This window comes from Schistocerca americana, chromosome 2 (assembly GCF_021461395.2).
Source record: "Schistocerca americana isolate TAMUIC-IGC-003095 chromosome 2, iqSchAmer2.1, whole genome shotgun sequence".
Lineage (NCBI taxonomy): Eukaryota > Metazoa > Arthropoda > Insecta > Orthoptera > Acrididae > Schistocerca > Schistocerca americana.
The window spans coordinates 825621181-825643097 of record NC_060120.1 but is presented as its reverse complement, the minus strand read 5'-3'; the positions used below and the strand labels follow the sequence as shown (position 1 = coordinate 825643097).

The following is a 21917-nucleotide window of genomic DNA, read 5'->3' as shown; positions in this document are numbered from 1 at the left end:
ATCATTGTCTGGTGGCAGAGCCAGTGCTTCACTGTGTGAATCACCTCCTCATTGTCCTCAAAATGTCTTCCATGAATGGCATCCTTTAATGGCCCAGACAAGTGGAAGTCCAAGGGGGCTAGGTCAGGGCTGTCAGGTGTGATAGCTGTGGATGGTCTCCCTGACTGCTGCAAATTGTGGAGCTCCACTGAACTGCCTTCTGATGATCTCACCCTCTGTGACCTGCAACTAAATGTACTTCTGTAGACAGCAGATGCTCCACAGACTTTGGACAAGTGTTTGAGAATATTCCCCACAGTTTCTTTCTCTACAGTGAGAAATTCAATGACGGCACATTGCTTGTAATGTACATCACCTACAGATGCCATTTTGAAACTGTCCTGCAGCAATGCTATCTGTTGGAAGTGACAGAAACTTGGCCTGGCCACTCAGGAGACTCCAAATAATACATACGTAACATTTCACACATTCGTAGCATTGTTTTCGGCTGAGAAAAAAATGTGGTGCATTACTTTCTGGGTAACCCTCGTATGTGAGACAGACAACATACCCTCAGACTTCAAGAAGAATGTAATAATCCAGTTCCAATTACGCACATACTGAAAGTTGTGAATATTACTGAATTATCAGTTTGACAAGTCATGGCTGCAAAATACTGGCACAAATTATTTACAAGAGAATGGTAAATGTGGCAGAAGCCAATCTCGGGGAGGCCAGTTTGTGCTCTGGAGCAATGTAGGGTCATTGAGGAAATACAGAACCTGTAACTTATCTTAAAGATATGCTGGAGAGAGGCAAGCCTCCACTTACACCATTAGGTTTAGAAAAGCTTTTGACAATGCCGACTGGACAACGATTGTTAAAATTTTTAAGGTAGCAAGGAAAAAACACAGGGAGCAAAAGGTTGTTTATAGCGTGCACAAAAATCAGACTTCAGTTCTAAGAGTTGAAGGACATGAAAGGGAAGCAGTGATTGAGAAAGGAGGATTGTAACCTGTCCCCAGCATTATTCAATCTCTACGCCGAGCAGGCAATAAAGGAAACCTACGAGAAACATGGAAAGGGAATTAAAGTTTAGGGAAAAGAAATAAAAACTTTTGAGGTTTGCTGACATCATTGTAATTCTGTCAGAGACAGCAAAGGACTTGGATGAGCTGTTGAACAGAATGGATAGTGTCTTGAAAACAGGTTGTAAGATGAAAATCAACAAAAGTAAAACAAAGATAACGAAATGCAGTGAATTAAATGATGTTACGCTGAAGGAGTAGGAAATGAGACACTAAAAGTAGTAGATGAGTTGTGCTATTTGGGCAGAAAAATAACTGATGATGGCTGAAGTAGAGAGAATTTAAAATGCAGATTGGCTATGGAAAGATAAACATTTATGAAAATGAGGAATTTAATAGCAATAAAATATTTAGCTTAAGTTTAACCTTGTATGGATGTGAAACAGGGATGATAAATGGTTCAGACAATAAAAGAATAGAAGCTTTTGAAATATGGTGCTGTAGAATAATGCTGAAGATTAGATGGGTAGATCAAGTAACTAATGAAGAGAAACTGAACCATATTGTGGAAAAATGAAATTGATGACACAACTTGAATAAAAGAAGGAATTAGTTGATAGGACACACCTTGGGATATCAAGGAATAATTAATTTGGTAGTGGAGAGAATTGTGGGAAGTAAAAATTGTGGATGGAGACCAAGGGTGCATATATTACATAAATTCAAATGGATTTATGCTGCAGTAGTTGTGCAGAGATGATGAGGCTTTTACAGAATAGTTTACCATGGAGAGCTGCATCAAACCAGTCTTGGGATTGACGACTACACAATGTTAGATTTCAACTCTTTAGCCTGATTAAGACCTTCTGTTTTCCGGCTGTATTGTAAACCTTGGAGTATCCATTTAAAAGTACAGGGCATATTAGAAAGCATTAGGATCTTAATTAATAAGCAGTTAATATACCAATAATCTGATGGTAAGCAATGTTATATTGTTGTTGTTGTTGTGGTCTTCAGTCCTGAGACTGGTTTGATGCAGCTCTCCATGCTACTCTATCCTGTGCAAGATTTTTCATCTCCCAGTACCTACTGCAACCTACATCCTTCTGAATCTGCTTAGTGTATTCATCTCTTGGTCTCCCTCTACGATTTTTACCCTCCACGCTGCCCTCCAATACTAAATTGGTGATCCCTTGATGCCTCAGAACACGTCCTACCAACCGATCCCTTCTTCTGGTCAAGTTGTGCCACAAACTTCTCTCCTCCCCAATCCTATTCAATACCTCCTCATTAGTTATGTGATCTACCCATCTAATCTTCAGCATTCTTCTGTAGCACCACATTTCGAAAGCTTCTATTCTCTTCTTGTCCAAACTATTTATCGTCCATGTTTCACTTCCATACATGGCTACACTCCATACGAATACTTTCAGAAATGACTTCCTGACACTTAAATCAATACTGGATGTTAACAAATTTCTCTTCTTCAGAAACGCTTTCCTTGCCATTGCCAGTCTACATTTTATATCCTCTCTACTTCGACCATCATCAGTTATTTTGCTCCCCAAATAGCAAAACTCCTTTACTACTTTAAGTGTCTCATTTTCTAATCTAATTCCCTCAGCATCACCCAACTTAATTAGACTACATTCCATTATCCTTGTTTTGCTTTTGTTGATGTTCATCTTATATCCTCCTTTCAAGACACTGTCCATTCCATTCAACTGCTCTTCCAAGTCCTTTGCTGTCTCTGACAGAATTACAATGTCATCGGCGAACCTCAAAGTTTTTATCTCTTCTCCATGAATTTTAATACCTACCCCGAATTTTTCTTTTGTTTCCTTTACTGCTTGCTCAATATACAGATTGAACAACATCGGGGAGAGGCTACAACCCTGTCTTACTCCCTTCCCAACCACTGCTTCCCTTTCATGTCCCTCGACTCTTATAACTGCCATCTGGTTTCTGTACAAATTGTAAATAGCCTTTCGCTCCCTGTATTTTACCCATGCCACCTTTAGAATTTGAAAGAGAGTATTCCAGTCAACATTGTCAAAAGCTTTCTCTAAGTCTACAAATGCTACAAACGTAGGTTTGCCTTTCCTTAATCTTTCTTCTAAGATAAGTTGTAAGGTCAGTATTGCCTCACGTGTTCCAGTGTTTCTACGGAATCCAAACTGATCCTCTCCGAGGTTGGCTTCTACTAGTTTTTCCATTTGTCTGTAAAGAATTCGTGTTAGTATTTTGCAGCTGTGACTTATTAAGCTGATAGTTCGGTAATTTTCACATCTGTCAACACCTGCTTTCATTGGGATTGGAATTATTATATTCTTCTTGAAGTCTGAGGGTATTTCGCCTGTTTCATACATCTTGCTCACCAGATGGTAGAGTTTTGTCAGGACTGGCTCTCCCACGGCCGTCAGTAGTTCCAATGGAATATTGTCTACTCCGGGGGCCTTGTTTCGACTCAGGTCTTTCAGTGCTCTGTCAAACTCTTCACGCAGTATCGTATCTCCCATTTCATCTTCATCTACATCCTCTTCCATTTCCATAATATTGTCCTCAAGTACATCACCCTTGTATAGACCCTCTATATACTCCTTCCACCTTTCTGCTTTCCCTTCTTTGCTTAGAACTGGGTTTCCATCTGAGCTCTTGATATTCATACAAGTCGTTCTCTTATCTCCAAAGGTCTCTTTAATTTTCCTGTAGGCGGTATCTATCTTACCCCTAGTGAGATAGGCCTCTACATCCTTACATTTGTCCTCTAGCCATCCCTGCTTAGCCATTTTGAACTTCCTGTCGATCTCATTTTTGAGACGTTTGTATTCCTTTTTGCCTGTTTCACTTACTGCATTTTTATATTTTCTCCTTTCATCAATTAAATTCAATATTTCTTCTGTTACCCAAGGATTTCTACTAGCCCTCGTCTTTTTACCTACTTGATCCTCTGCTGCCTTCACTACTTCATCCCTCAAAGCTACCCATTCTTCTTCTACTGTATTTATTTCCCCCATTCCTGTCAATTGCTCCCTTATGCTCTCCCTGAATCTCTGTACAGCCTCTGGTTCTTTTAGTTTATCCAGGTCCCATCTCCTTAAATTCCCACCTTTTTGCAGTTTCTTCAGTTTTAATCTACAGGTCATAACCAATAGATTGTGGTCAGAGTCCACATCTGCCCCTGGAAATGTCTTACAATTTAAAACCTGGTTCCTAAATCTCTGTCTTACCATTATATAATCTATCTGATACCTTTTAGTATCTCCAGGGTTCTTCCATGTATACAACCTTCTTTCATGATTCTTAAACCAAGTGTTAGTTATGATTATGTTGTGCTCTGTGCAAAATTCTACCAGGCGGCTTCCTCTTTCATTTCTGTCCCCATTCTTCTTCTACTGTATTTATTTCCCCCATTCCTGTCAATTGCTCCCTTATGCTCTCCCTGAATCTCTGTACAACCTCTGGTTCTTTTAGTTTATCCAGGTCCCATCTCCTTAAATTCCCACCTTTTTGCAGTTTCTTCAGTTTTAATCTACAGGTCATAACCAATAGATTGTGGTCAGAGTCCACATCTGCCCCTGGAAATGTCTTACAATTTAAAACCTGGTTCCTAAATCTCTGTCTTACCATTATATAATCTATCTGATACCTTTTAGTATCTTCAGGGTTCTTCCATGTATACAACCTTCTTTCATGATTCTTAAACCAAGTGTTAGTTATGATTATGTTGTGCTCTGTGCAAAATTCTACCAGGCGGCTTCCTCTTTCATTTCTGTCCCCCAATCCATATTCACCTACTATGTTTCCTTCTCTCCCTTTTCCTACACTCGAATTCCAGTCACCCATGACTATTAAATTTTCGTCTCCCTTCACAATCTGAATAATTTCTTTTATTTCATCATACATTTCATCAATTTCTTCGTCATCTGCAGAGCTAGTTGGCATATAAACTTGTACTACTGTAGTAGGTGTGGGCTTCGTGTCTATCTTGGCCACAATAATGCGTTCTCTATGCTGTTTGTAGTAGCTTACCCGCATTCCTATTTTCCTACTCATTATTAAACCTACTCCTGCATTACCCCTATTTGATTTTGTGTTTATAACCCTGTAGTCACCTGACCAGAAGTCTTGTTCCTCCTGCCACCGAACTTCACTAATTCCCACTATATCTAACTTCAACCTATCCATTTCCCTTTTTAAATTTTCTAACCTACCTGCCCGATTAAGGGATCTGACATTCCACGCTCCGATCCGTAGAACGCCAGTTTTCTTTCTCCTGATAACGACATCCTCTTGAGTAGTCCCCGCCCGGAGATCCGAATGGGGGACTATTTTACCTCCGGAATATTTTACCCAAGAGGACGCCATCATCATGTAATCATACAGTAAAGCTGCATGCCCTCGCGAAAAATTACGGCTGTAGTTTCCCCTTGCTTTCAGCCGTTCGCAGTACCAGCACAGCAAGGCCGTTTTGGTTATTGTTACAAGGCCAGATCAGTCAATCATCCAGACTGTTGCCCTTGCAACTACTGAAAAGGCTGCTGCCCCTCTTCAGGAACCACACGTTTGTCTGGCCTCTCAACAGATACCCCTCCGTTGTGGTTGCACCTACGGTACGGCTATCTGTATCGCTGAGGCACGCAAGCCTACCCACCAATGGCAATGTCCATGGTTCATGGGGGGGAATGTTATATTAGTAATTAATAAATTAACTGGAAATTCTTATTTGTAAGAAAATAGTTACCAAATAAAATTATACAGTTGTACTCTCCTTCTCTTGAGTCCTGCAACGGAAACACTTTTTTGCACCAAGCCCTCCAATCAAAGCCAACCAAATTGCAACGCTGAACTCTGCCCCTTCCAGTTAATATCACCATCCAACCATAACTCTCCCACACTCAGTTGTAAACCATCCTTGGCTACTTTTGAAGAATTCCTTGTTCTCAACTTGGCCTCACCCACCTTTCCCAGTTCCCTTTCCTCGAACATAAACACCCAAACGGAGGACAGAACAACAATCCATAATCTAAAGACGGTCCATCATTCAATCACCCTCCCCGCAGACAAAGGTGCCACCATTATTGTGATGAACCACAGTGATTAATTTGCAGAAGGTACCCACTGCTGTCTGAATACTCAACCAATAAGCCCTGCCTTAGTGATTTCATCCTAGAGGTCCAGCACAGCCTCCAATCTCCACTCAACTCCTTACGCTCATGCCAGAATCTCTCCCTCAAATCCATCTCCTTCTTCACCCCAAAGTCTGCTCATGCACCTACCTTCTACATGCTTTGCAAAATCCATCAACTCATCAATCCTGGACACTCCACTGTAGCTGGTTGTTGTACTCCTACCCAAAGAGTTTCTGCCCTTGTTGACTAACGCCTTCAACAATCTGTATGCAACCTGGCCTCATGTATTAAAGACACAAGCCCCTTTCTTCAATAGCTCTAATCATTCCCAACTCATTCAACCTGGATCCCTGCTAATCACTGTTGATGCCACCTCTGTACACCCTGACATCCACCATGCCCACAGCCTTGTTGCTATTGAACACTATCTCTTCCAATGTCCTTCCACATCTCAACCCATCACCTTATTTCGTATACACCTAGCTAGCAAAATCCTCACACATAACTACTTTTCCTTTGAGGGGAGGATAAACAAATAAATTTGTGGCACAGCCATGGGCACTTGCACGGCTCCCTTCTATGCCAAGCTTGTTTATGGGCATTTAGAGAAAACCTTCTTAGCCACGCAAAATGTCAAACCTCTTTTTTGGCACAGGCTCACTGGTGATATTTGGATGATACGGACCCAGGGACGAGACACCATATCCTCATTCTTCCATAGCCTCAATACCATCTCTCTCATCTGCTCCACTTTGTCCTTCTCAGCCCAATATGCCACCTTCCTGGACATTGACCTCCACTTCTCTGATGGCTCCATCCATACATCTGTCCGTATAAAGCTCCCTAACCGCCAACAGTACCTGCTTTTTGATAGCTGTCATCCCTTCCATACCAAATAATCACTCTCATATTGCCTACCCAAGCTTGGGCAGTTTGTCTACAATGATGAGAAATGCCTTGCCCAGTACGCTAGAGATCTTACTAAGGTTTTCACAGACAGACGCTATCCCCAAACACATTCCATAGACAGGTTTCCCATGTCATATTCTCACACATACTTAAACCTCTGTCCGGATCCAAGAACCCCGCCGCCCACACACACACACACACACACACACACACACACACACACACACACACCATATGCTCAATTTCAATGGCTGGCTGCTTTACAAACTGTGCTATCTCGATCCTTCTCCCCCCAAACACCAATTTTTTGGAACTAGGTTATGGATATTTCCCTGTAACACTTTCTTGCTCCCATACTTGTCCTGTCCTCAATCTCCGCTAGCCCTGTGCTTCACACACCCTTCCAGCCTGCCCCAGGACCCAAACTTCACTCATCCTGCACCCACACACTCTTCTCAGCAGTCTCTCTTTGTTCCGTCACCCTCTGCCAATCACCTTCTCCACAACATCTTCGCTGTGTGCTGCCCAAAATCACTGGTGCCTGTGCCTGTCACACATGCTTATCACTGTATGTGATGCATGACATTCCTGCATTCCTACCCCATGCACCTGCTGCCTCCCTCCATCCCATTACACACGTTTCTCCAACCCTCCCTCCCATTTCATTCCTTATTTCGTTCCTCCCCTCTCCTACTTCCCCTGAGACAGCCTCTTACCACAGCGAAGCTGCAGATCTACAGTCCTGGAATTGTATATTCAGTCTGCAGAGAGAGAGAGAGAGAGAGAGAGAGAGAGAGAGAGAGAGAGAGAGAGAGAGAGAGAGAGAGAGAGTGTTTGTGTGTGTGTGTGTGTGTGTGTGTGTGTGTGTGTACTCTACCTGAAAAAGAATTTGTCCAAAACCTAGTCTTGTTCAGGTACCTGCTGATGATTCAACACTTCCAATATTCAGTGAGTTTTACCTTTGTTCCTAAATTACTTACGCCAGAAAAACGATAGCTGCCCAAACTTCTGTCATTAGATGCCATGACAACCAAAAATTACTTAGTTTGTTCTGAGGGAAAATACTGATGTGTTGTAACTAAAATGTATTCATATGAGTAGAATCAGTTTAAGAAAGATATAGGGAAATAAATAAACATTATTTAACAAATAAGTCTCTATAATTGCATAATCATTTTCTTTTGACTTACAGAAGGTGAGCCTCATGTCTACTCAATCTGATATAACTAAATAATACATCTGAAAATAAATGTCAACAAAAAAGATAGAGGAGGATTTAGAAAAACTGAAATTACAGCATCTTATTTCTACAATGTTGTAATGTGACTCACTTTAAGTACAGCAAGCACAGGACCGACATGTATATTATTGTGTGCAGCAGCCAACAGATGCCTGTCACAGCTCAGGTGAATATTGTAACCTATACCGCCAGATGGTGGCATTGGGTGTGGTGACGTTCCTAAAATGTTCACAAAACTGAAGTAATCACAAACATATGAAAATGACAGTTACAACCTATCCAAGAAAGAGAATATACATAAGATGCAAGTACTTACATATGACAATTAGAAATCTACAAGTGTTCAGTTTAGTGGGGATTGAATGGGGCTTTTTTAAATATTACTCACCAACTGAATACAAAGATGGCTGCGGGCATTCCACAGTCTTGAAGAGTCGCAAAAGCAAGTGACATGTTAGTCGAGCGCAAGCTTCTGCTCCAACATCAGCTTCACCATGACCTTAAACATATCAAAAAGACAGCAATATGTTAGAAGGTCGTCATCCACAACTATTTCTTTTGGCAAGAATATTTTAATATAAAAGTTTACAATCACTATTTCAAAGGCAAACTAAAGAATATGAATAATCCAGATAATAGCACAAAATTGGAACTACAAATTTTTTATCACAGAATTATTTTGAAGTCATTTGGACATTGGGTAAAAGGCAAGTATTGTGACTGCAAAAGGTGATGCAGTAGCTAAGACATGGGAATCATTCAGGAGGAATGGGTTCCAGTTTCCATTTGGCTACCTTTCTTTAGGTTCCCTGTGGCTTACTTACTCATTTGACACGAATGCCAAGGTGATCCTTTCATGACTGATTTCTTGCCCTGATCTCAATGAACAGTACTGGTGCTTTGTCTCTAATAGCCACAATGACACTGGTACATAAAATTTGGAATTTACTTCCTTCCAAGATCTGAATCAGGAGACACACATATTGTAGGAAACAATTATGTGGAAGCAATGGGTAAACATCTGAAATTCAACTTCAAAGTACTACTACTAATTTGATTTTGTCAATCAGTATGTTATAGGTGAATATGCACAGAAAATAATGTAAGACACCAATGGAGATTCAAAACTCCACAAGATATAGCCATATGAATAACATAGAACTGATAGGGCAGGAGAAAGCTGCTGTTTCCTCACTCATATGAAGAACACAAATGGACAGGAAATTTTTCTAGGACATTGCGTGACATCTCCTGGAAAACTCTATAAAAATTAAACTAAATCTGTGCCAGACATGTAAATGTGGAAAGTAAAGAAAGGTCACAACTGAGTGTATTTCTGTCTATAAAATACAGTAGATAATTATAATAGAGGGAAACATTCCACGTAGGAAAAATATATCTAAAAACAAAGATGATGTGACTTACCAAATGAAAGTGCTGGCAGGTCGACAGACACACAAACAAACACAAACATACACACAAAATTCAAGCTTTCGCAACAAACTGTTGCCTCATCAGGAAAGAGGGAAGGAGAGGGACAGTAGATAATTATTATGATATATTTTGTGTTAAAAATGTTAATAAAATATGCATTTTAGTATCAAAGAACAACTATAAAATGTAAAGACATTCTATGTAACCTTGGAGATCCTATCTCATTGAGGTTAAAAAGACTTGGTTCAATGATCTAATATTACTTTTATCTCTGCTGTTGAAGCATTTAGTCACTTTGCTATTCTGATGCACTAGGTATTTGATGTATGTATGGTAAAACGTGGATTTCTCCTGTTCTCGTTCAAAACCTCTCTCTCCCTGCAGAAATATTTACGTGAAAATAATTATTTAAAGTGAGTTTTGTAGAAGATTGTCCATCCTGCTCTGTTGTTGTTGTAGGGAATGGTGCACAGGCGGCTAATACATGGAATTTAATTAAAATATTAAATATTGGGCTTCACCCTGAAATTAACATAACAAATAATTTGAGTACTGATGATAATTTTCAAGCATTAATATTTGCAAAATTCATTTTTCAGAATTTTTACAGAATTGCACAGATAAATTTAACTGCAGTAGGCGACAAGGCTTAGGTTTGCTTCATGATATCTTTGAGTCCACAATCAAATTTATTACTGTCAAGAAAATGCTTAACCAAACTGAAGCCAGTGTGATATAAATGAAATTATTTATCACGAGGAGAAATCCTTACATCTTACCAACAATTAATTTATCTGTCAATAACAGTAATAGTTTCATGCTACTTCTGACTGTTTTTGTGCTAGTCGTGAGTTTGGATAATACAATTAAACCATTGCAAGCAAAACTGTACCCGCTTTTACTAATATTTTTGCCCATGCAGCAACTTTGATTATCATTGGTGTACACGTAAGCTGCATTTACAAGCATGCACAATGTACACGTCACCAACATTATATTAAATATCCTTTAGCTTTTTCCTAAGAACCCCAACCACATCAAGAGAGAGAGACTTTATAACTGGTACATAATCTGGTTCTTCTCCTCTACCTGCCCGGAAAATACTAGCAATTAAAATTTCTTGCACTACTGGTGTTTGACCCAGCAATCTCCAGTCCGAACACCACTGCAGTAGCAATCATTAACGATCTTGCCCATGTAGATGGGTGAAATGAGAACAGAAAATGCACAAATGGAAAAAAGGTTGAATTTTAGAAGGAGTAAAGAGAAAAAAAAAAGAGTCATAATGGAGGTAAATCATACACATCAGAAAGGGGAAGGCATGTTCTTACAATTATTTTTCAGCATATGATCTGCATTTCTTCACAATTAAAAAATTGAAAAAGTAAGGTCAAATGTTTAGTGAAATATTTGTCCAAAAGTAAGAAGGAAAACGGATAAGAAAAAAAATTAATGACAACATTATGAAAAGGATAGTTGCTACTCACCATATAGCCGAGATGCTGAGTTGCAGAAAGGTACAACAAAAGGACTGTCAAACAAAGCTTTCGGCCGACAGGCCTTCATCAGAATTAGACAACACAAACAAACACACACACACACACACACACACACACACACACACAAATGCAACTCACAGATATGTGGCCACAATCTCTGGCAGCCAAGGCCTTGGACTGTGGCCATGTGTGTGGGAGTTGCATTTGCATGAGTATAACACCATTGCCTCCAAATTTTACTGTTGGCTCTACAGAAGCTGCCAGATGATGTTCACCGGGCATTCGCCATACCCACACCACATTGTGTACCGTGAATCGTCGCTCCACACGTTTTTCCACTGTTGAGTCGTCCAATGTCTACGTCCCTTACACCAAGCGAGGCGTCATTTGGCAATTACCAGCGTTATGTGTAACTTATGAGCAGCTACTCGACCATGAAATCCAAGTTTTCTCACCTCCTGCCTAACTGTCATAGTACTTGCCATGGATCCAGTGCAGTTTGGAATTCCTGTGTGATGGTCTGGACAGATTTCTGCCTTTTACACATTATGATCCTCAACTGTTGGCGGTCTCTCTCAGTCAACAGACAAGATCGGCCTGTACACTTTTGTGCGGCACATGTACCTTCATGTGTCCACCTCACTATCACATCGGAAACAGTGGACCTAGGGATGTTTAGCACTGTGGAAATCTCGCGTACAGCCATATGACACAAGTGACACCCAATCAACTGACCACGTTCTAAGTCCATGAGTTCCGCAGAGCACCTCATTCTGCTCTCTCACTATGTTTAATGACTACTGATGTCGCTGATATGGAGTACCTGGCATTAGGTGGCAGCACAATGTACCTAATATGAAGAACGTATGTTTTTGGGGGTGTCCGGATACTTTTGATCAAACAGTGTAGATCACGTCACATTGAACAACCTTTTTCTCTCGAGACATGTTCACTGACACTTCTTCCTGGTGATGCTAGGCATCCTTTAGTATTTGCTGGCCTTGGGACCTGAGATTTCACTGAACCAGCAGGGTCTACTAACCAGGTGCACTGCATACTATCCCCACCAGTAAATTGACAAGAGTGATTTTCAAAAAGATAAGCTTAAAAAAGAGTGTCTCTAAGTGGAGAAAGATATTTTATAAGAGAATCAGCAACTTCAATTTTTCTGGGCCTACCATCTTTCATATGGAGCAGATGACTGGATTATAGGCAAGGGCATAAGCCATACAAAAGGACTCTGAACATTGCAAGGAAGTGTCATCAAACATTTTGTCTCTAAGTAGTTTCCCATGACGTGGTCTATCACACATAGAAATTTGATGCAAAGACTTCGAAATACTCTGTATAATTCCCCTCCTGAAGGAAACTTTGTCTCATATTTGTTAGTTTTCATGAGGGAACTTTCCTGTGATGCAATATATTCTTTTATGTCACACCAGTCACTACACTTGACTTAACAATCCTCATTGGAACTGTCTTGCTACAAATCAGAACATTAAGAATATAAAGTAAGTGAACAACATGGACTGCATGTGGAACATTATTAAGTAGAAATATTAAGCACGAGAAGGAACAAATGTATAGAAAAATGTTCTACAATGGACCTCATCCTTCATTCAGTAATCAAGGGGTCTTGCCAGAAATGTGGTGCGTGCACGTAACACATGAGTAGGGTATGAAATTTCATCCAATGAGGCAGAGGAAGCAAAAATAAAATCTGAGCATGAACTGCATGTACAGGCATGTACAGGCTGAAAGGCATATTTTTATTTACAAGGAGGAAAAAGTTTATAAATGTTACATTTTATGATTCAAAATACAAAAAGTATCTCAATTTTCAATGCCTACAGCCCCAGTTGGATAGTATAATCACAATTTATGCAACTTCAAATTTGTTTGTCATGATCTGTTTAATGGGAAATTTTTACGACATATTTGTGATTAAACCCAACCATCCATACATCTCAAAGAGATAGCTTCTTTCTAACAAAGCTCGTAGAGCTGAATTCCATCAACAAAACACACCATTGCTTCTTGCAATTCATGTATGGATTGAATAGAAATATACATGCATGCCTCTTGTGGATGAGGTTAGTTTGTAAGTTTCTTATTTCTGATCGTTCTTGCTTGGAAAATAACTTGCACCACAGAAATACTGAAGCTGCCATGAAAAGCTAAATTTACTATCTACTGTCTCAGCGAGCTCATGGAAGAATTGCTTTTATTGCTTACCCAATGAAGCAAGATGATTTTAGATCGGCCAATAAAAGAATTCAAAAATAATATTGCCTGAACTAAGAAATACAGATGGAGAAACAAAATGACTTCAGATTCAGTGAATTTGGTTTCACTTTAAAAACTATGTTCTACAGCATTTGCAAATAAACTTCTCGTGTTTGTCTCTGGATCATAGTGGGTAAATCCCACAATATTTCATCGATACAACTGCTTGTCATCTTCAGGTGGTGGCAGTAGCTGCTGTCACTCCTGCAATATGTGATTGATATAATCGCATGGGGGCACTGAAATTTATCAGGTCAGGAGCAGGCAATACGCATGTGCAGGGTGACACTTGAAGTTGGAAGAAAGCGGTGCTCCCATGCTGTTATCATCAGTCGAATCTTGCAGCAGTGACAGCAGCAACTACCACCACCTGAAGATGTCAACCAGTTGTATCAATGAAATATTGTGGGATTTACATATAACAATTCTGCAGCAAACCCGAGAAGTGTATTTGCAACAGATCCGTCAGGAAGGCCTGAAAAAATCACTTATGCTCTACTTTTTCACATCTAATCAAATGAATCTGGGAGAAAAAAACAGAGCTGACCGAGGCAATTCTTACCTGTGGCACACACTTAATTGTATTATAATCGGAGACTTATTGGCACAAAGAAGAAGAAATGTTGGATCTCTTGAAATTCCTACCATCTATCTATTACAGATATTGCACTTAATGAAAATGAAAAATGCTACTCATCATATAGTGGAGATGCTGAGTTGCAAGTAGGCACAAAAAAAGACTGTCACATATATAGCTTTCGGCAAGTAAGGCGTTTGTCAAAATTTGATGACAAACACGCACATACACACTCACACAAACGCAACTCACACATACGACTGCAGTCTCAGGCAACTGAGGCCACACTGTAATCAGCAGCACCTGTGCATTGCATGATGGGAATGGCAATGGGATGGGGTGGGGATGAGGAGTAGGCTGGAGGAGAGAGGGCATGATGGGAGTGGCGACTGGGTGGTGGTAACGAGGAGGCTGCGGCGGAGAGGGGGAGGGATAGTATGGTGAGGGTGGTGGAGAGTAAAGTGCTGTAGGATAGACAGAGGGCAGGGGAGAGTTGGGGAGAAGGTGGGGGGGGGGGGGGGAGGGGGGGGGCAGGAGCGGAAGTAGCAGAAAAGGAGAGAAATAAAAAGACTGGGTGTGGTGGAGGAATGACAGCTGTGTAGTGCTGGAATTGGAACAGGGAAGGGGCTGGATGGGGTGAGGGCAGTGACTAACAAATGTTGAGGCCAGGATGCTTACGGGAATGTAGGACGTATTGCAGCAAAAGTTCCCACCTGCAGAATTCAGAAAAGCTAATGATGGTGGGAAGGATCCATATGGTACAGGCTGTGAAGCAGTCACTGAAATGAAGGATATCATGTTTTGCAGCGTGGTCAGCAACAGGCTGGTCCACTTGTTTCTCGGCCATAGTTTGTCGGTGGCCATTCAAGTGGACAGACAGCTTGTTGACTGTCATGCCAACATAGAATGTAGCACAGTGGTTGCAGCTTAGCTTGTAGGCCACATGACTGGTTTCACATGATGTTAGTGACCGCACTGGAGTAGGTGGTAGTGGGAGGATGTATGGGACCGGTCTTGCATCTAGATCTATTACAGGGGTATGAGCCATGAGGTAAAGAAATGGGTGCAGGGGTTGTGTAAGGATGGACGAGTATATTGTGTAGGTTCGGTGAACAGAGAAATACCACTGTGGGATGGGTGGGAAGTACATTTCTCATTTCAGGGCATGACGAGAGGTAATTCAAACCCTGGCGGAGAATGTAATTCAGTTGCTTCAGTCCTGAGTGGTACTGAGTTATGAGGGGAATGCTGCTCTGTGGCCGGACAGTGGGACTTTGGGGGGTGGTGGGGGACTGGAAAGATAAGGCACAGGAGATTTGTTTTTGTACAAGGTTGGGAGGATAATTATGGTCAGCGAAGGCTTCAGTAAGACCTCAGTATATTTCGAGAGGGCTGCTCATCACTGCAGATGTGATGACCATGGGGCTGTACAGAAGGGACTCCTGGGTATGGAACGGGTGGCAGCTGTTGAAGTGGAGGTATTGCTGGTGGTTAGTAGGTTTGATATGGACGGGGGTATTGATGTAGCCATCTTTGAAGGAAGGTGGCTTGGTGGGTTGAGTCGGAACAGGCGAAGCAAATGAGGGAGAAGTTGTTGAGGTTCTGGAGGAATGTGGACAGGGTGTCTTCACCTTCGATCCAGACAGCAAAGATTTCATCAGTGAATCTGAACCTGGTGAGGGGTTTAGGATTGTGGGTTTTTAGGAAGGATTCCTCTAGATGGCACAGGAACAGGTTGGCATAGGATGGTACCATGCGGGTGCCCAAAGGTTTACCCCGGATTTGTTTGTTGGTAATGCCTTCAAAGAACAAGTAATTGTGGGTGAGGATATAGTTGATCATGGCGACTAAGAAGGAGGTTGTTGGGTTGGAATCTGTTGGGCCTTGGGAAAGACAGTGTTCAATAGCAGTTAAGGCCATGAGCATTAGGAATGTTAGTGTACAGGGAGGTGGCATCAATCGTGACGAGCAGGGCACCGTGTAGTAAAGGGACAGGAACTGTGGAGAGTCAGTGGAGGAAATGGTTGGTATCTTTTATATAGGAAGTTAGGTTCCAGGTAATAGGTTGAAGGTGTTTAGTCTATGAGAGCAGAGATTCTCTAAGTGGCGGCATAGTAACTGGCCACAATGGGGTGTCATGGGTGGTTAGGTTTATGGACTTCAGGAAGCATGTAGAAGGTAGGAGTGCGGGGAGTAGTAGGGGTGAGTAGAGAGATGGACTCCAGAGAGAGGTTCTGGGATGGGCCTAAGGATTTGAGTAGTGACTGAAGATCCTGCTGGATTACTGGAATGGGGTCACTGTGACAAGGTTTGTAGATGGAAGTATCTGACAGCTGGCAGAGTCCTTCCGCCAGGTAATCCTTGCAGTTCAAAACAACAGTGGTGGAGCCTCTGTCTGCAGGTAGGATTATACGGTTGAGATCTGCGTTTTTTTCTGTGGATGTAAGGTTAGTTTGTATGTTGAGTGATTTGGGGAATGTGCATAAGGCTAGGTTCGAGGTCAAGAAATTCTGGAAAGTTAACAGGTGGTGGTTTGGGGGCAGTGGGGGTGGATCTAGTTTGGATGGAAGAGTGAACTGAGTCAGGCAAGGTTCAATATTGGTCTTTGATTGGGTCTGACTGTTAGGTTTGGTGGCGAAAAAGTGTTTCCCCTTTAGGGATTGGCAGAAGGAGAGGAGGTCTTTAACAAGTCCTGCATCTACATCTACAGCTACATGGATACTCTGTAAATCACATTTAAGTGCCTGGCAGAGGGTTCATCGAACCACCTTCAAAATTCTCTATTATTCCAATCTCATATAGCATGCGGAAAGAACGAACACCTACATCTTTTTGTAGAAGCTCTGATTTCCCTTATTTTATCATGGTGATCGTTTCTCCTATGTAGGTTGGTGTCAACAAAATATTCTCGTATTCTGAGAAGAAAGTTTAGGATTGGAATTTCGTGAGAAGATTCCGTCGCAATGAAAAATGCCTTTCTTTTAATGATGCCCAGCCCAAATCCTGTATATTTCTGTGACACTCTCTCCCCTAATACAAATTGTGCTGCCCTTCTTTGAACTTTTTCGATGTACTCCATCAGTCCTCTCTGGTAAGGATCCCACACTGTGCAGCAGTATTCTAAAAGAGGATGGACAAGCACAGTGGAGGCAGTCTCCTTAGTAGATCTGTTACATTTTCTAAGTTTCCTGCCAATAAAACACAGTCTTTGGTTAGCCTTCCCCACAACATTTTCTGTGTGTTCCCTCCAATTTAAGTTGTTGGTAATTGTATTACCTAGGTATTTAGTTGAATTTATGGCTTTTAGATTAGACTCATTTATCGTGTAACCAAAGTTTAAAGAATTCCTTTTAGCACTCATGTGGATGACCTCACACTTTTCGTTATTTAGGGTCAACTGCCAATTTTCGCACCATTCAGATTTCTTTTCTAAATCATTTTGCAATTTGTTTTGATCTTCTGATGACTTTATTGGTCGATAAACAACAGTGTCATCTGCAAACAACCTAAGATGGCTGCTCAGATTGTCTCCCAAATCATTTATATAGATAAGGAACAGCAAAGGGCCTATAACACTATCTTGGGGAATGCCAGAAATAACTTCCGTTTCACTCGATGACTTTCTGTCAATTACTACAAACTGTAACCTCTCTGACAGGAAATCACAAATCCAGTCGCATAACTGAGACGATATTCCATAAGCACACAATTTCACTACGAGCTGTTTGTGTGGTACAGTGTCAAATGCCTTCCAGAAATCCAGAAATACGGAATGGATCTGAAATCCATTGTCAGTAGCACTCAAAACTTCATGTGAATAAAGAGCTAGTTGTGTTACACAGGAATGATGTTTTTTGAATCCATGTTGACTGTGTGCCAATAGACCGTTTTCTTTGAGGTAATTCATAATGTTTGAACACAATATATGTTCCAAAATCCTGCTGCATATTGACGTTAACGATATGGGCCTATAATTTAGTGGATTACTCCTACTACCTTTCCGGAATGTTGGTGTGACCTGTGCAAATTTCCAGTCTTTAGGAATGGATCTTTCGTCGGGCGAACAGTTGTATATGATTGTTAAGTATGGAGCTAAAGCATCAGCATACTCCAAAAGGAACGTAATTGGTATACAGTCTGGATCAGAAGACTTGCTTTTATTAAGTGATTTAAGATGCTTCACTACTCCGAGGATATTTACTTCTACGTTACTCATGTTGGCAGCTGTTCTTGATTCGAATTCTGGAATATTTACTTTGTCTTCTTTTGTGAAGGCATCTCGAAAGGCTGTGTTTAGTAACTCTGCTTTGGCAGACAATATGCAATTTGGGAGTGGGGTAAAAGGTGAGGCTTTTGGAAAGGACTGATATTTCTATGGGGCTAAGGCTTCTGGAGGGAAGGTTCATGACTGTGTTGTGGGTCCAGAACCTAAACAGACCCGCAACACAGTCATGAACCTTCCCTCCAGAAGCCTTAGCCCCACAGAAATATCAGTCCTTTCCAAAAGCCTCACCTTTTGCCCCGCTCCCAAATCCAATCATGCAGGACTTGTTAAAGACCTTCTTTCCCTTTTTGCAATATTGTTACATTCCATTCTGGATTTTCCGTTATTAGATATTTCCCTTCATCTGAGATGTGTCCATGTGAAGCAAATGATGATACTGATGATGGCATTGATGAAGATTACAATCGTCATGAATGAGTTGTGTTTTTAAACAATTTCTCATTTTAAAACGGTTGTTATCTGGACAGTAACAATATGTTTAGTGATTAATTTCCCACTGCTTGTCATAATGCAAAATAATTGGGAAAAATTATACTTTAAGTTTAAAATACATCCTCTCTTCTTTAATTACATGTAACTGCCTTGCTATCTTTACAAAAATACTGCAAAATGTTAAATGTCTCAGTGGTTGCTTGAAAGGTTCAGAGATGGGCAGCCAAATACCAAAGGGAGTTGATCCTTTATTACATGAACTCCTTGCCATTCTCAATTTATGAGCTGGAAGTGGAATTGCTGGTTCTGCATAGTTGTTAGAGTGAATGAATTATGTCATTGTTGTATTGAATCTCCTGTGCTTCTGTTAACTTTCTTCTGCTTTCAGTTAGCACTCAAGGGAGACAGAGAGAAGGAAAAAGAGTACAGTAAAGACATAACAAATAAACTCAAAGAGTACACAGAAGAATATGGTTCAAATGGCTCTGAGCACTATGGGACTCAACTGCTGTGGTCATTAGTCCCCTAGAACTTAGAACTACTTAAACCTAACTAACCTAAGGACATCACACACACCCATGCCCGAGGCAGGATTCGAACCTGCGACCGTAGCAGCAGCGCGGCTCCGGACTGGAGCGCCTAGAACCGCACGGCCACCGCAGCCGGCACACAGAGGAATAAATTGTCATAATTTTGATGTCTGTTTCTGAAAGCTTACAGAACATCAACACTGCCACCTGAACATGAAACACTGTGCTTTCATTTCTAATGTATACATGTTTATGAGTGAAATATCATCTACTCACCTTCATTACTTGCTGTGACAAGAGATGGAAGTGCAATATGCACTACAAAATCCTCCAATGAAAAACAGTGTCGAGCTGCATAAAGAAATGGAAAGAAAACTTATTGTAATAAACATTTCAGTGTCAATATTCCTTATTTCAAATTCTTAAATAGTGTCATTCTTGTACAAATATGTTCACTTATTCAAAACTTATTACTTGTTAAAACTGTGCACTACACTATGACTTGCATCTGGATCCTTGCCTTTCTGAGGCAATGCTCTTGCCAAGTGAGCTTATCTAACTTCAGGATTTCACCTGTTAGCAGTATCTCTCTACTATTTTTCCAATTGAGTTGAGCTATGAGGCACTTCTGACTAGCTCAGTCTGAAAACTGCTGATAGTTAAATGAGGTACTGAAGTTCAAGTCTTCATTTTCCATGCAGTTTTGTAGTGCTGTTACCTAGTCTTAGGTAAAACTTGCACGAATTTGTAAGAATGCCACCATGGAGCATTGCATTAGCTACAGCTGGTCGGTAAGCACAGTGTGGTAACATAAATGTTATGGCAACATGTACACACAAGGATTGAGAGATGGGCTAGCTGTGCTTGGTGAAACCACACCGGGCAATGTTAACAGCCAGAGTGGGCAGGATGGTGTCACCACACCATGGATAAGAACCATGTTATGAGCTATGTGACTGGGTAATAATGCAACAAATGCATGCTGGGGCTGTAGAAATAGCTGTGAATTTTGAGGCAGAGTCCAGCAGTGCCACCACAATGGCAGGGTTACGCTACACAACAAGATGACTGGGCACCACCAGCTGCAGCCCTGAGTCAGAGACCAGGTTGGGCCAGCTGCCTCCCACACTAAGTCCACCCTGTGGAACTTGGTGCCTCAGTGCCAGTGATCTGCTTTCTGCACCTGCCACCGTTACTCATACCAGCAGGTAGCAGATCACGACCGTATGTGGCCGTCTCCTCTCCTCACTGCAATGGAGGTGAGCCAGGCCTGAGTCCTTTGGGCACATCCATTCAACAGTGGAATGCTTTTGCAGCACAAGAAGTACAGTGCTGCTGATGTTAGAGCCTCGGCTGACTGATGAGTAACTTGATTCCTGCTAGTTCAACGTCAGCATCACAAGGTGCTGACACGTGTATCTCTTCAATTGGGTAGAGGCTAGCTGTCTGCTGGCCATTACCTGCCTGCCATGTCATGGTGAGGCATGTCTGCCTTGCATTGTCAATGATGAGATGTGTAACTGAAGTCTAATGAAATGTTACTCTCAACCAACACAACAGAGAACTGTCAGGAGAGCTGGTGTCACCACCAGTGGACAGCGGAGGGTGTACAATACCCACAGTGCAGCATCTGAATTGCAGCCTACGGCATCTTCGTTCTGGGTTGAGTGAGACTATTGTTTATGTTTTGGGGCTACATGTGTGGTTGAGAGTAAGTAACTGCAAAGTTACTTTTGTAAAGTTGGAGGAACCAGTGGATGTCTCCCAGTTCAAGGATGACTGTAACAATCAGGTGTTACAGCCTGTGTGATGTGCACAGTGTAATTTACGTTGGTGTTCTGCCCTTGCACCGAACCTGTGATAGTCATTTGTTTTACATGTCATCATTTTGGCCATATGGTATGGCAACACGGGGAGTCGAGGTGGCTCACCATTAGACATACAAAATAAGTGTGGTAGTGTTATTAACTACGAAGTGCTCTGTTCTTTTTATTTTTGGACTGTTATTGCTGAATTCGTAAATATGAGTAAGGGTGGTGCAATGATGAAATCAGAGACACAAGACATCATTGGCGAGGAAGCTATGCAATCCTAGCTGATCAGGTGGCATGATTAAGAAAAGAGAGTACATTTGTGAATAATAAGCTGGCAGAGAATGAAGAAGAGTTGAGGTTGTTGAATTCGCAGAGTCAGAGAAGTAAATCTGGCTATTACGAATCTTGGTACTCCCTCTTCCAGTAGGTCACCAGAGGATGTGTTACCATTTGTGATGGATCTCTTATCACTGGCTGACATAGGGGGTTGGTCGTACAAACAGTTGTTGCAAATAGCACGACTGTATCTCTCAGGAGACTTGGAGTCCTTTGTACAATGCACGCAGGCACTGGATAAGGCAGAAACTTTCAAGCAGCTCAGGCAAGGATTGGTGCAAAGATATAAGAAGCAGATTAGTGCACAGTTTTTCTGTTAGCAATTAAGTATAATTTTTAAGATGTCTAATGAAGCCATGGGGGATTTTGCAGAAAATATTACAAAAATTAATGTGCATGCATGTGAACTGACACAGAGTGATGAGCTAAAGGGCAC

The 21917-nt window shown here is 41.4% G+C and overlaps 1 protein-coding gene across 1 annotated transcript in view; it reads right to left on the bottom strand.

Moving 5' to 3' along the window:
* LOC124595444 (mediator of RNA polymerase II transcription subunit 12) overlaps positions 1–21917 on the bottom strand; it is a 371808-nt gene that overhangs the window by 183277 nt on the left and 166614 nt on the right. The window contains exons 23-25 of the mRNA XM_047134188.1: positions 19608–19682; positions 8677–8787; positions 8380–8507 (exon numbers count right to left, since the gene is read on the bottom strand). Of these exons, the coding sequence (XP_046990144.1) occupies positions 8380–8507; positions 8677–8787; positions 19608–19682 (314 nt within the window). The remainder of the gene's footprint in view (positions 1–8379; positions 8508–8676; positions 8788–19607; positions 19683–21917) is intronic.